This window comes from Lactuca serriola, chromosome 9 (assembly GCF_051521515.1).
Source record: "Lactuca serriola cultivar US96UC23 chromosome 9, Lser_US96UC23_V15, whole genome shotgun sequence".
Lineage (NCBI taxonomy): Eukaryota > Viridiplantae > Streptophyta > Magnoliopsida > Asterales > Asteraceae > Lactuca > Lactuca serriola.
In genome coordinates, this window is record NC_136416.1 from 201,671,834 (window position 1) to 201,687,387 (window position 15,554).

Genomic DNA, 15,554 nt, shown 5'->3' on the forward strand with positions numbered 1-15,554 from the left:
AAATCATAAGCTGGTGGTGGAGGTGGTGTTGGTATTGTGCCCGGCTTGGGTCTTAGGTTTGGACGAGGAGGCATCGCGCTGCTAAGAAATAAAAATGAAAGATTATAAGTTTTGGTGGTTGAGGGTTGAATGATAATGAGTTAACTATCTTTAATAGTTCAAGAGTTTGGTTTGACCTACAGAGGGCTTTGAGTTTGATTCACAAATGGAGTTTGAATAGCAATAGATAAACTCATGAACTCAAATGAAATGCACAGAATTAACACATGAAAGAGATATGCCCTATATATATTAAACATATGGTTGCGTTACATCCGAAGTTAGAAAAAAAATTGACCTTCCTAAAGGTCTCCGATTACAAAAAGTTAAAGAAATTAAGACTTTTAGCCGATGGTCCTATTCTATATCAAAATTTGGGAGTTAGGCGAGCACTACTTGTGGTGCGGATTGCGCTTGGAGCTTGACTCCACATCCTATTGCTTAGCTCCCATGAGACGCTTGTCAAAGGCAACCTGTTGCTCCCTCAAATCCCTCATTTCGGAGAGAGCTGCAGTCATTTTCTCTTGGAGGGAGTTGGTGTGGAGTTGAGCATTACCTTGTAGCATGTCTAGGCGATGGATATCAGCTGCGTTACCTTCCAGCCTTATGTCAACCTCACGAATCAAGTTTGCTTGGACTCTGGATTGATAAGCCTGATTGGCAAGTTTGCCTACCACAACTGGGAGTGCTCGATCAGCTGAACTTCCTCCGCTGACATCGTAGAAGTCCTGACACATACCGTAGGGAGGACGCAGTCCTTGCTGCTGGTTCCAATGGTGGATGTGGCTTCCCCAGATGGGAGTTGGTCCTTGAAATCCCATCCTGAAAGGAGGTTGGACGGATGGAGGTCGAATAGCTGGCGGATTGATTACCTCAGGCTCTGAGGCTGAGCTATCTAAACCTTCCTCCCCCTCGTCTTCCATGGGTTCCTCCTCGGGGTCATCTTCAATCCATCATCCATTACCTTGGTTGGGGTAGTAGGGGTCGCCGGGGTGATGGAATCCAACCATTGAGTCTATACGAGAATAGGGTTAAGAATTGACTATAAGCTAAAGCACGTAAAATTTACCCTTAGGTTTGACGGTTGAAGATACCCAAATACTCCCTTAGTATTCTTAATGATATGCTCTTGGTAAGTTTTAAATTTGTTGTCCACTGCAGACACTCCTTGGCATACGTTAGTCGGATCTCGGACAAATATAGTTGATCAGGCCATATTCATCCCAGTTCCGATTACATGTCCCAAGGCACACCTGCACTGCACAATTTATTTATAATACTTCTATATTGATCTATTTATGACACTGTTATTAATATGAAATGAATGCATGCCTACTTTACAAAAATTAAATAAATTTAATTTTAAAAGTATGACTCTTACTCAGAGTGTTTTTTCCTAGTTGTGTTTATAGTTGTATACCAAAAATGGTTTTGATATACTTAATTCACTGTAAACATTGCTCTGATACCAATCTGTCACACCCCCAAACCAGGACGACGGAAACGTTCAGGGGCAGAGGATGTCATATTCAGTATCATAACAGTTCATAGTAAGGAAAGTACACACCACCATATATATAAAAGTTTCAAAATTTTTACATAATTTTATTTGTTACATGTTCAAAAGATAAATACATAAACATCTATCAAAAGAAGTAATTAACGCCAGAGCGTTAATCCCCAAAAGTTGATTTCCAAACCTGCTTAGCGGTTCCCTGAGAATACAAGTTATTTCAAAGAAAAAGTGTCAACAAATAAGTTGGTGAGTTCATAAGCGGTTGTGAGAAAATGTATGTCATTCCAAAGTTCATGCGTTTTCCAAGAAAATCCCTTATTTTCTTATAAAAGTATGAAATGCATATGAATGTTCGTGTTGTGAATTGTAAATAGTTGTATCAGGAAAATCCCTTATTTTCCTATTAGTTGATTGTTTTGGATATAGGAAAATCCCTTATTTTCCTAAAGTAACAGGCAGTCTCTAATGTCCAAGACCGAAAATCGCAAGCAACTGACTTGCTTAAAAGGTTGAGGCATAGTTTTATATAATAAAGCTATAAGAAGATCGCACTTGTTAGATGAAGAATAGTTTTAATAGCTACTCATTCATAAATCAGAATACCATAATAATTATCTATCCGGTGAGTTTTATAACCATACTAAACATAATATGCATGTGGCGACGGTCTTCAGGCGTGGAAACGTTTATGACAAACTGTCACCCAAAGGACTGTAGCTAACAGTCAGGGCACGGGATCATGACTTCCCGTATAGATCTATACACATTTGACACGCTCTCCAAATGGGAGACTTTAGTTATAATAGACAGGACTTTAGGTAGTACCTTTTAACAAAAAGGTAGCATTGAAGATGTAATCATCTCATGGATTCTCAACTAAGTCTGTATTAAAATAATAGTTTTGTATGAAATGTTTATCCTCTTTCACAATGTTTGAAAAAGCATAAATCATAAGTTCTTTGAATTCATAAAAATGGTTTAACAAGGATGGTTACCCTGGATACTATGCATTTTGTATAAATCTAATGCATGCAAAGTATAACAAGAGTTTTCACGTTTTCACTCGGGATCAACCGTGTGTTTACTTGTATTCTCCCCTGAAATATATTAAAAGTACATTGTAAAGTATTTGAAAGTGTATAAAAGGGGGTATAAACTCACTTGATTGAAGTGGTTGTTTTGAAGTAGTCGAGAGAAGAATCGAACAAAACTTCGACTAGAAAATCTGAAAACGCGGGAAAATATCGGGATTCTCGGGAATCTCAAGAGCGAATAACTTGCTTCGGGACTTGAGTATGAAAACCAGGGCGTCGGGATGGCTTTGAGTGGAAAAACGCAGAGCAAAAGCGCGGGAAAGAGAAGAAGTAAGTAATAGAACTCGGAATCCTAGCCTCCCTTTTATAGGAGGCTGAACCGCCTCCGTACGTTGGGCGTACATGAGTACACTGGGCGTACTGAACGTCATCGCTTGCGTTACTCTCTGATGGCCGATGGGAGGTCTGTTGGCCGAAGGGACTACGCCCTTATCGCCTGGTACGCTGGGCGTACCCCTTTACGCGGGGCGTAAATCGATTTTCAAAACTTCTAATCTCCGTAACTCTCGCGTACGAGCTCCGATTCTGGCATTATTTATATCCAAGCGTAGGTGAGACTGTACTCTACAACTCTCATTTAGACTCTATCGGCTAGTTTTGACTTTATTTTTAATAATACCTTTTTAAGAGGCCGGGACTGGAAAAGTTCGTTAAAAATCTATAACTTGTTCATCCGGCATCCGATTTTATCTTTCTTTTTACCGTTGTATTCCTATGGTCAAGGTCTTCAACTTTCATTTAGGTTGTGTTAGCTAAAGATCGCTTGATCTCTAATTCGAGTTTTTAGCTGTCTACTGCTAGGTTAGAAACTTCGTAAAATCATAACTTCCTCATACGAAGTCAGATTTTGGCGTTCTTTTTATGTATGTTCGCGGTTTAATGATATCTACGAATTTCATTTAGATACCTAAGGCTAAAAAGTATTTTATTGAAATTTCTTGTTTTATGCTTAACAACGCTTTACCGGTAGTGTTATGAATCTTTGATTGGTCATAACTCCTTCGTTATAACTCGGATTTTAGTGTTCTTTATATTTTTTGAAACATTATCACGATATCTACCACATAGTGTACTCCAACGGAGCTTTTTTAACATTTCATTTTCGATGATATTCTTATTAATTGACAAAGAGGTTACAAGACTCAACTTTTAGACATTACATTGACCTGAAATAACGGGTTGTTACATCTATCACGCAGTTTCCCGCATGTGCTGTTTTGACTCCGGCCCTACTAGTCTCTCAACCGCTGATCAGAAGTCTTGGGTCTCTTCCCGAGACCCTCCAGTACATACACCTAATATGACCCCTTCTTCCCTAGGTGCTCCAAATGGATATCGAACTCTCGGGCTCTAGAAATCATATCATTTACGGTCTTGCACCCTGAAATACCAACAAACTCCCTGATATCATCCCGCCGTATATCATGATACCTCACCTTCTGCATTTCCTCATCTACTGCATACTGTAGAACCATTAAAGTCCTCTCCCAGAACTTGGCAGTGATCTCTGCTCAGTCTCTGTAGTCTGGCAGAGATCCTGAACTCTCGTGCCAACTGCTACACTTCAATCCCTAGTGCAACTCAACTTGGAATTTGGTCGAGAAATCACCCAATGACATAGCATCAACATCATCATTACCCACCTCACGACCAACCTCTTCCCACCAATTATATGCCCTGATGTTTAACAGGCAGGAAGCATATCTGATCATCACCTCCTCGATAAGAAACTTATCCTGAATGAGTTCGCCATATCCGTTAACCATCTCTTACTAGCAATGGGGTCCCTCTCCCTATGGAATGCAGGAGCTCCACAAGCACGAAACTCACGGAAAGAAATACTGCGAGTTCTAAAGTTGTTTATATACATGGGTGATGTCATTATAGTTGGAAATGATTTTGCTCAATTTCAAGACATCAAAACTCAGCTTGATGAAGCATTCAACATCAAAGATCCTGGTCCTATAAACTCAAGTTGCAAAAACTGATGACGGGTTGGTTCCGAGTCAAATAAAATACATTCTTGTCATTCTTGAAGATAGTGGAATGATACGCAAGCCAAGTTCTTTTCGAATTGAGCAAAACTTACACCTACATAAAGGAGAAAATGAAGACCAAGTTGGTGCTGGTGATCAATATTGTCGGCTTGTTAGGCGATTACTTTATCTTGAAGCTACATGCTCCGATATCACTTATGCTGCCAACATTTTAAGTTAATTTGTTGCTGACCCAAGACGTAATCATATGGAAGCAGGCAATCGCGTCTTGAGATACTAAAAGGGCACATTAGGACAAGGATTTCTTCTTCCTCGAGCTGGAGATCCAATTCTTACTGCCTTTTGCGACTCAGACTGGTTTGTATGTCCCTGTACGAGACACTCGAGAAAATGTTACTTGCTTATGGTTGGAGGTGCTCTAGTTTCTTAGAAAACAAAGAAGCAATCAATTTTTGTCATGATCCTCTATAGAGGCAGAATATAGGGTTACGGCTTATATTATTAGTGAAATGTTATGGGTTCGATGGTTACTAAAGGATTTTGGAATTGGTCTCGACACCGCAACTCCTATATTCTGTGATAACCAGGCTGCTCGGCATATTACCAATAATCTAGTTTTTCATGAAAGGACAAAACATGTTGAGATGTATTGTTTCTTTGTTCGTGTAAGAGCTGATTCCAAAGAGATTATGCCTATGTCTGTTGATAGCAAGCTGTAGATTTCAGATTTATTCACAAAAGGTTTTGGCATACCCTGATTTCAGTTCCTTCTTGGCAAGATGGGCATTACAAATCTCCATGATCCATCTTGAGGGGGAGTATTGGAAACAGTATCATAATATATCTTTTATATCTTTATCTTCCATTCATTTTAGCCTTTCCTTTTATTTAGCCTATGTGTTTACCATCTTTATAATATATTGTATCCCTATATAATCCTTTTCATGTTTTTTGTGCTTGGGAATTAAGCATCAAGAAAACTTCAATTTCTGATCACTATCGATTTCTAGAGATGTAGGTTTCTTAAATGAATTGGTTTTTGGTTCTCGCAAGTATTATAATCACAAGATTTTTGATAGTATTATTGCATTCTCTTTTAATCGTTTGTTCACAAGACCCAAAAACTTAAACTATAAGAGGTTCCGGTGATACTCTTAATTTTTTTTTTTTTTTTTTTTTTTTTTTTTTTTTTTTTTACTCCTCACTAGTTTTATAAAATTTAGCATTCCCAAAAAATGATTTTGAGATATGTATTTGTATAGTTAAGTGTTTTTATATATATAGTTTAAAACAAATAAATAATACTTTTGATTATTGATATATTACGATTTCAAATGTTTTTTCTTTATTTTTCTATCAAGAAAGGATTATCATGAGATGATACAAATTCTGATCTTACACTAAGAAATGTCCGTCACGGAAACTCTATCTCTTACAGCCAATATTATGCTAGTATGAAAAAAATAAAAATATATATTATTTATTACTCCTTTTAAACAAATTTAAAATTCTTTTACTTTGATTTCATGATATATTTCGTCATCATTTTACTTAAGTTATTTCATGATTTCTTATAGAGTCAAAAATTTCCGATCACCGACTAAAATTTTTATTTAATTATTAATAACCTAACTGGTAAAAACATATTGTCTTTTACAAGTTCATTTTTTACATTCAATTGTATGATTTTTATTATTCAGTTTCTGGTTCAATTCAAGAACACAATCTCCCCGCCATGGATAGACAATCAACATTTAGAACTTAGGTGTATTCACGATACCATCCACCATTTCTAGAGAAATTAGAGGTTGATCCACCGGAACCTGGCCAACAAAATAAATTAGTGACGATATATGCATGTGTTGGAAGTAAAATTACAAGCTGTGAAAATTCCTAGTCTTAGGAGTCGTTAACATTATAGTTTCACAATTGGATGGGACTTTCCATGTTTTTACAATACTATTCGACCGAAGCATTACATCATACATATGTGTCGGTTTGAACTACGTCACGTCTTTAAGGACATGATTAGACTGAACTATATTTTGCAAAATTTAACCATTTATGATGGGTTGGACTAGTTTGTATATTTTTTCCCCATTTTAAATATGAAACCTTTTATTTACACATTTAAGTTTTCTAAAAATATTATAACTCCTTTTTTTTTGTAAATTTTTAGTATACAATAGTTATTACAAACTATAATTGGTGAATTTAGTAGGTTTAGTTATGTCTACTTGTTCAGACATAAATATTTAAGTGTCCAATAAGTATCAAATTTTAAATAGAAAATCATTTAGGCAACAAGATTAAAATCGATTTTGTTCGAGGTGCAAATATTTGAGCAAAGACTTCTATCACCATATTTAAAAACATTAAATAGGTTCATAGATTATTGGGTAAATTACACGAATGGTCCCTATGGTTTAGGGTAACTTGCGCGTTTGGTCCCTAACTTATTTTTTTAACTCGGAAGGTCCCTACTGTTTGTTTTTGTAACACGCTTGGTCCCTGTCTTACATAAAAAATCTATTTTTCCCTTTATGTTTTTAATTTATTTAAATAAACACACCCCCAACTCCACCCCTCACCTTACCTTACCTACCATACCATTTTTTCCATATTTATATAATTGTATTTTTACATAAGATAGGGACCAAACGCGTAACAAAAACAAACAATAGGGACCAAGTGTGTAACAATAACAAACAGGAGGGACCTTCCGAGTTAAAAAAATAAGTTAGGGACCTAACGTGCAAATTACCCAAAACCATTGGGACCATTCATGTAATATACTCTAGATTATTCTGCCTAGAGCGCCTCAATGAAATTATGTGTTTGAGAGGAATAACAAAAAGCTTATTAGACATGGTTAGGAAATGATGAGTAATATGGATCTTTTGATCTGTTGGAAGGATATGCATTTAAAACTACTACCAACAATAAAGTACCAATTAAGATAGTTGAGAAGACACCATATGAAATATGGATTAGAAAGAGTCCCAACTTGGTTTATAATAGGATCTTGGGTGAAGGCTCCCATGGAATGTCAAGACTCTGACCAGTTAGGCCCTAAGTCCAGTATTTGTACATATGTTGGATATCATGAAATCCATGACATATTACTTCTACAATCCATTAGAAAATAAAGTGTTTGTTGCTTTGGATAATAATTTTTTTTAAGAAAGTTTGTTTCCAAGAAAGATAGTGAGCGTCATGTTAACTTTAAATAAGTTCAAGAGTACTAGATGTTGACATCAAAAGAAACTATACGATAAAAAGATGTTATTGAGACATATTCTAGAACAAAAGAGCCTTGTGTTTTTGGTAGGCTGATTAAGATCCATAGATATATGGCTATGTAATTGCTAATCATGTGAAGGGATTACAATTGTTTAGGTTGAAACAACCATCTATGTGAAGCCATTTCATAATCGGATTCGATGCCATTTCATAATCGGATTCGAAGAGCTGGCTTAAACGGATGAATTATGAGATCTATGTATGTATGATAATCAATAATAGGACTTTATTTAATTGGAAATATAATACTAGTGGGTGTGAAGAGATTTTTCTAGAAGAAAAATATTAAAATTAGAATGTACATACTTATAAGGCTAGAGATGTAGCTAAACGATGCAAACAGACTCATGGTTTCGACTATAAGGAGATGTTATTTCTTTTGTTACTTGTAATCATGGTTCTAAAAGTGTGTATTTCTTTTTACAGCTTGTAATCATTGTTCTAAAAGGCGTGATGTGTAGTGTAGCTATCTTGAAAACGTCTAATATGAGCAGTGGCGTAGCTAGTAAGGCATAAGGTATGTCCTAGGACATACCTTATTATTATTATTAACATGTTTATAACAAAAATAAAAAAAACACCTTATTATTATAAAAAGACCTACCTAATTATTGTTGGCAAAAAGAAAAACTAATGAACAAAGTCCATATCCTTTATATTTAGAAGCCCAATACAATGATCCAATGATTTTTTTAAAAGAAAAAGAACAGGAGAAATAGATAACTTAAAACTTTAATATTATAACTTTTAAAGTAAGGTGTAAATATTTTAGGCATACAATCCGACCCGCTATTATTAATATTTTTTACTCTTTCAATTTTTAAAATTTTTATTTACGTAAGGAACCATATGGTTTTGTTCTAGATTCGTCACTGAATGTGAGTTTGGTAAGCGTGTCGACGCCCAGATAACGTGTCAAGTCATGTCTTATCGCATTATGAGGCGGATTACATTTAAGACTCGTGTTTTTTGTTTGTTTTTTCTAATTAGACATGAAACAATTGAGTTTTTGTTTACTTTTCATATTAAGTGTTGTTATAACAATTTTTAAAATATGTTATATGTGATGTAATTCTACTATTATATGATTTTTTTATAAAAACACAATGGCTTACTAAGGCTCAACATCGTTTGAGATTTAACCTTATTTTCGTTACGCCATTTTGAACCTCGATTATAATGTATATAAACTAATTAAAGTGGTATTTTGGTAAATCTATTCAATTTTTTTTATATTTTGTTAATAATACTTTATAATTAGTAATTTTTTATTAGAATGAAAAATTAATTAAACCAGACTGAGCAAACGGTCGGGCCTGACTAAACTTTGACTTTTTTAGGCTTTTCGGGTTCGAGTGACCTATCCAGTTTTAGGAACACGTTTCTGATTCATAGACATGAAAAGCTGAAGACAAATACTTACATAATGTCCAGCCCCAAGAATCCAATAGAATGCAAAGTTCTGATATGACTTGTAGAAACCTTTCGTGGTGCTCTTATCTTCACCGCAGTACAATGGAGTCCTATTCAGGTTCATGTATTCCGACAAACCATCCCACCTGAACAATAAAACGAACCAACATATTAGCAACCTATAGTCTAATAATATTTACATCCCATACAATTAAAACACAGGAAAAAGGGTATATATATATATAGTCCATTACTTTAGTTTTTTGATCCATGCTTCTGTCCCTTTTGTTGCACATACTAGATCAAGCTGTCACAAAAAGTTGCACAACATATGATTCTTTGCATCTACTAAGTAGTTGATTCTGATTGTCACTTCGCAGGATTTTCTCACCTGACCATTGAATACAGTCACATTTACACCCGTCAACAAAAGCTCATCAACCTGTAGAAAAATATTGATCGATCGATAAGCACTTTGAGCGTAAAGGACAGACAAAATTTGTTAATATCACAAACAGATGAGCCATGGAGGCTGATCATGAGTTCATGGCTAAAACAGGGATTGCTAAATGTTGAATATATAGGTTAAAAGCTACACCTCTGCGATTCTGGGTCTCATGTACTCGTATACCATGGAAAAATACGCATAAACATCTTGCTCTCCCCATCTAGATAAGATTCCGGTAATCATAAATATGATATCTATAACTACGAAAATCATACAAAAGAGCTTACTCTAGGTCAAAGGGAATAATCTTGAGCTTCTGTCTAATCTGATTATTCATGACGGAATAAAGGTTAGTTGCATTGGCTTCTGAGACCATGTCATAAGATTTCTTTCCCAATATTCTGGATGCTTTTGTCTTCAAAGAGGTCTGATCAGTGTATCCGTCGTCCAACATAAAGTTGAAGAAATCCTATAAAAACCAAAATTTAGCTTAATCTAATGTGTTGCGAAAAACAATTTTGAAACGATATTAATTAGATCACCATCTTACCACATTATTGCTACTTTCATAAATGTCTTTCATGAGATCGAACCATGAATATGCGGCTTCTTCGTACTGTCCATCTGCCATATGCTGCTGAATCTTTAAGGCGATGCTGCAAACAAAAGCATGAAGTAATTTAGTAAGTTTTTGCGACGCTTTTCAAGATTAGTCGCTTAAAATATTAATAGGTTTTTCGTTGAACCTATTAGATCGGTTCAAAGCAACATCGTCAATCCTCGAGACGTCTTTAAGTAATGGACCCCATGAAAGCTGCAAAATTCGGTCGATTATGTTCTTAAAAACATTTCAATGTTGACAAATCGATTATTCGGAACAAAAATGAGCGTGATGAGTTTACCACATAATCTTCTGCAGAGATCCAACTATCGCCCAGTGCAACACCTATATCGAACAATAAGGTTTCTATAATTGACTTTTCAAATCATCGTACACGACCTTTTATTACAGAAATACCGTTCTTACAGAATAAAAAAAAAAAAAGAAAGACTTGAAAATTATACTACTAATAAACAATTTTTAACAAAATAAGTTTTTCATATCATAGAGTTTAATATTTAACTTTTCAAATTTTCTTTGAAGAAACGCTATTCTTATAAGACATGTTTTCTTTTTGTCAATTTCACAAAAAACGATGGATAGTTTGGTATATAAAGCCCTAAGGATTTAGCTACAACATCCTCCACCTTGATCAGTTTCCAGAACTATTGGGTTGTAGCTACAAAATTTATGATGTAGCTATTGGAAATCGTTTGTGCAGCTGTTCTTGACATCTTGTAGTGACCAAATACAGTTATTCAAAAGGACAACAAGAAGAATTAGATTATTTGCAAAAATTAATTAATATAGTACGTACCTTCAAGTTGAAGATTGAGTTCTCCATTTTTGATGGCTTGTAGAATGGCAAGTGCAGTGGGGACAGCAGATTTACCTCCATAGGATTCTGCAAAAATGTATAGTGAACGCGATTCAATGGTCTTATTTCCGTTGTAGATCTCCTTCAACAATGTGATTACATCTGTTGCTGCTTCTAAGTCGGTATTAACAAACAAGCTCCCATCTTCCACATAACTATACCCGGTCCCAACCGGGCTATCCTAGAATCACAAAAGTAAGGGCATGACTTAATCAGATTAACTATCCTGTCTCTTGAAATACAATGAAAGCATAGCAATGAAATTAAAGCTTGAATTAATCATACCACAAATAAGAGATCAGCCTTCTGAAGCCATGTCGAGTTTCTTGACTTCAAGTCAACATCCAAGGGCCCGATTGCTCCAAAATTTCCGTTGCCAGCTGCGGACTCATCCTGATACGGAAAACGAGCATAAGTAAACACATTTAGCTAGCCTTGATTAAACTATTAGGTCATCATAGAACATGTTGCGGGATAAATGATATCTAATTAAGAAATATTTGTGAAAATGAGGAAAACTGGTAAAATGATTAGGATTTAGTGGGGGAATTAAAGCCTTAATTCATCGACCTTGTGTATTATATATATAAGTCGTTCTTTTTCAATTAAGTCAAGAGGAAGTATCATATATATATATAACTTACTAGCTAGCTAAGGTTCAGTCATGTCTCATTTGATTCATTAAATAGGAAAACGTTAAAACAATACCTCATTTTGATATCTTAGCAAGAATAATTACATGGAGACATGCAGAACCGATATGAAAAACCAGTACTGGTCGTTATATTAGTTGGTACCCAGTAAATCAAACTACTACTAGTACTTTTTTTTGGCAATATTAGCGGTTAGTGCAAAGCTATTGTCATCATGGGCCGAAAAACCTCAATAATGTATGGATACTTACCGGGATTCCATGGAGCCAGAGAATGGTTGGCCATGGTTTGGTTGGTTGTTTGGGTTTATTAGGACTTTTATACAGCCACCAAAACATATGCGCACCTAAAACAAAAAGAACAAAAACTGAAACATGAGTTCTTGCTAGCAATAAATTTAACCAAGTAAAGCTAAACACATACCTGGGCGAACTTCAACGTATCCCCATGTTTCGGAACCATCAATGGTTCCTGACGAACAATTCCCAGTTGAAGTAACCGAAGAAATGAAAGCTAAATGACATAGAAAAACAAGAACACAAGGATTTGTCATGGAGACCATCTTCATGTTGAATATGAAATAAAGTTCAAAAGAAGTATGTTATAAATAGGATGAAAACATAACACAAGAAGATTCTCCTCTTTGTTTACGGTTTAAAGCAAAAAAACAGAACACAGTAATCGGATGATGAACACAAGAAATGAACTGTTATAATCTGAATAAATGATTAAAGTTTTGAAACTTTTTTGTGCAATACTTGTTTGAATCGTATTTCAGGAATATTTCAACAAAAATTTACTGCATAAATTATTATTAACCGGAACTGATGCATTTGTAGGATACGAAAATAAAATATACTGCAAAAATTTATTGCATAAATTATTAATCAACTGTAAACACTATCTAGTTGGAATAATCTAATGAAGAAACTACACTACTAGAGAATCGGGAAATAGCAACGGCATTATACGTCCATATTTCGTCGGAATAGGATGATGCCGATGGATTGCCGACGAAGAATCGACGAATAGGATGATGCCGATGGATTGCCGACGAAGAATGGCGGTCACGTTTTGGTTCATGGGTAAATTATGCCGACGGAATCTCAACGGGACACCGACATTTTTTTTCCGTTACTAAATTACTGACATACACCTATACATACGGTTTTCCTTTGGATTATCGACGGGTCCCTTTATGACCGACATTGACTTTACCAAAGATTACCGATGGCACACGTTACTGACAGAAAGTCCATCAATATTGTAACACACATTTTCCTGGATGAATTGAATTAGGGTTTCAAGGGGGTCAGAATGTTGGATTTTTTTAGAAAAGGGATCCTTACGACGTGAGGCATTAGCGGCTCAAGACATGAGGTGGGTTAAGATGAATTGTTATGCGAGACTGCTCTCACGACGTTAGACACAGAGTGCTTACAATATGAGAACTGCTGCAACCCAAGCTCATGATCTTTTAGGGTTTCTTTCGTATTTAAGCACCTCTAAACTCATTTTAGGGTTCTTATCAGCCCAAACCCTCTTTCTCCTCAGAAAAACCCTAGTCTCCATCATTGCTTGATATGTGGTCATTTAGAGCCATTCTTGGTTTGGAAGAAGAAGTAAAGAAGAAGAAAAAGGTGATCTTTTGTGGAGGCTTGCAAGGAATCATCATGATCATCACCTTATTGTTTCTGGACCATTGTAAGTATCAAAGCTTCCACATTAGTTGGTATGAGACTAGATCTAACTTTTGTCCCGCTTTTTGTAACACCGCAAATTTTCAAACAAAAATTTCATTTTAAAATCACATAAATCTCATAACACATTTAACAAAAATCTTATTTATTTAATTTACAATACGCAAATCCATAATTGTTTAATTAATAATCCAGGATCCTCGAAACATAACTCTTTCTCTGGTGTGTACAATCAAGCCGACACCTTCCTGTGATCCATAGAAGAACCTAAAACACATATCACATAACATGGTAAGCACGAAGCTTAGTGAGTTCCCAAAAATACCACACACATCACATTAGCCACTCGAGGCTACTCAATACGACCCTCTGGTCAACGTGTCTTAGTGGAGACCCTGTGGCTCCACAACTCAGGTGGACCCTCCGGTCCTACTCAACAAGCTCATAATAATAATAATAATCAACATAAATCACAAGACATAACACAAAATATCACGATACACATATAAGCACATAAGACATCACTGTCACAAAAAGATACCATTCATGGTAAGTATAGTGAAAAGACTCACCTCGGATGATGAACAACTCATATGGATGCTGCTGTCGCATCGGCCTCTAACACTAGACCAAAATCCACAATTACCCAAATAAGATCTAAGTCCAAATCCTCACTCTTTAGGTCTAAACGTAGTCCACTAACTAGCCCATCAATAACCTAAAACTCATTGGGTCCACCAAGGCCCAATAACAAATGGGCTCTCCCAAGGCCCAACTCTCAAGTCCAAGTGGCAAGCCCAACACAAGGGCCCAAGGCATATATATATATATATATATATATATATATATATATTCCTCTGGTCCAAACATCTAGTACAACAAGCCCAAACTCTAAGCCTAGCTCTTAGGGCCCACTATGGGACTTAGCCCAAAAAGTCCACAGCAAGGTTACACGGGGCGTAACTCCCTTGGTATGCTCAACATACACAAGCGTACACGGATTTTGATCAGGGACATCAACCCAGTATGCGGGGCGTACTGGAATTACGCTGGGTGTACTCCCAGTACGGCTTTTCTCACTTTGTAGGTCTTAACCCGTTAAGACCTTAGCTCATATTGCAGATCTGGACTCCCTACAGACTCTTACTTCATAAAGTTTGTGACTTTAAGCCTTTGCATGGCTGATAAAGTCCCAAACACCAAAAATCTCACTCATTGCTCTAAAAAATGCTCATATCTCATGCATGAGGTGGTTCTTACGTCCAAGACCTCATTTTTATGGATCCTCTCTACTAGAAACACTCAAAAGGACAAATATTAGGCTCTGGTCTTCAACAAATCATAAAGCTTCAAGCTTTGGGTCCAAAAACCCTAAAATGGACCATACTATGCATAAATAAAAAAGGAGGGGGAAAGCTTTGAGCTTTATACCTTCCAATGATGCTCCAACCATAGACAAGCTCAAATCCATAGCTTGGACTTCAACTCTATTCTCTTTCATGATCCTTCTTCACTCCAAAAATCCCACAAGAACTCTTATAAGCTCACAATTGGTCTCTCAAGCTCAAGGGATGGAAATTAGGGTTTGAAAGGGTTAAGTTTCTGGAAACGGTGGCCAGAAATGAGGCCATCACTTTCTTTATATAGGGACACCCCCTCATTTAGGGTTTTCAAGATGTGCCTAGTACGCCTAACGTACCATTTGGTACGCCTAGCATACTAGGTGGCTTGCTTCACATTCACACATGAGTACGCTAAGCGTACACTTACGTACGCCCAACGTACTCAGCTGCCACCTTTCTTAATTAAGGGACTTATCCTGCCAAAACTTCAAACTGTCGTAAGTTCCCCTTTAAATGACCATTTCCAATGAACCTCATATCCATGGAAAGGTGACGAGAAGCCCTATGCTT

At 36.2% G+C, this 15,554-nt stretch overlaps 1 protein-coding gene across 1 annotated transcript; it reads right to left on the reverse strand.

Annotated features, from left to right (window-relative positions):
- Positions 1–6,380: 6,380 nt before the first annotated feature.
- Positions 6,381–13,024, reverse strand: LOC145076464 (serine carboxypeptidase-like 51). The gene is made up of 16 exons (XM_079022332.1): positions 12,881–13,024; positions 12,742–12,799; positions 12,611–12,657; positions 12,365–12,503; positions 12,193–12,287; positions 11,574–11,681; positions 11,229–11,469; positions 10,713–10,756; positions 10,557–10,624; positions 10,361–10,466; positions 10,098–10,279; positions 9,961–10,030; positions 9,754–9,804; positions 9,617–9,669; positions 9,373–9,508; positions 6,381–6,469 (listed from the first exon to the last, which is right to left on the reverse strand). Exons 1-16 carry the CDS (start codon positions 13,022–13,024, stop codon positions 6,401–6,403), a joined length of 1,611 nt encoding a protein of 536 aa, XP_078878458.1. The 3' UTR covers positions 6,381–6,400.
- Positions 13,025–15,554: the final 2,530 nt, after the last annotated feature.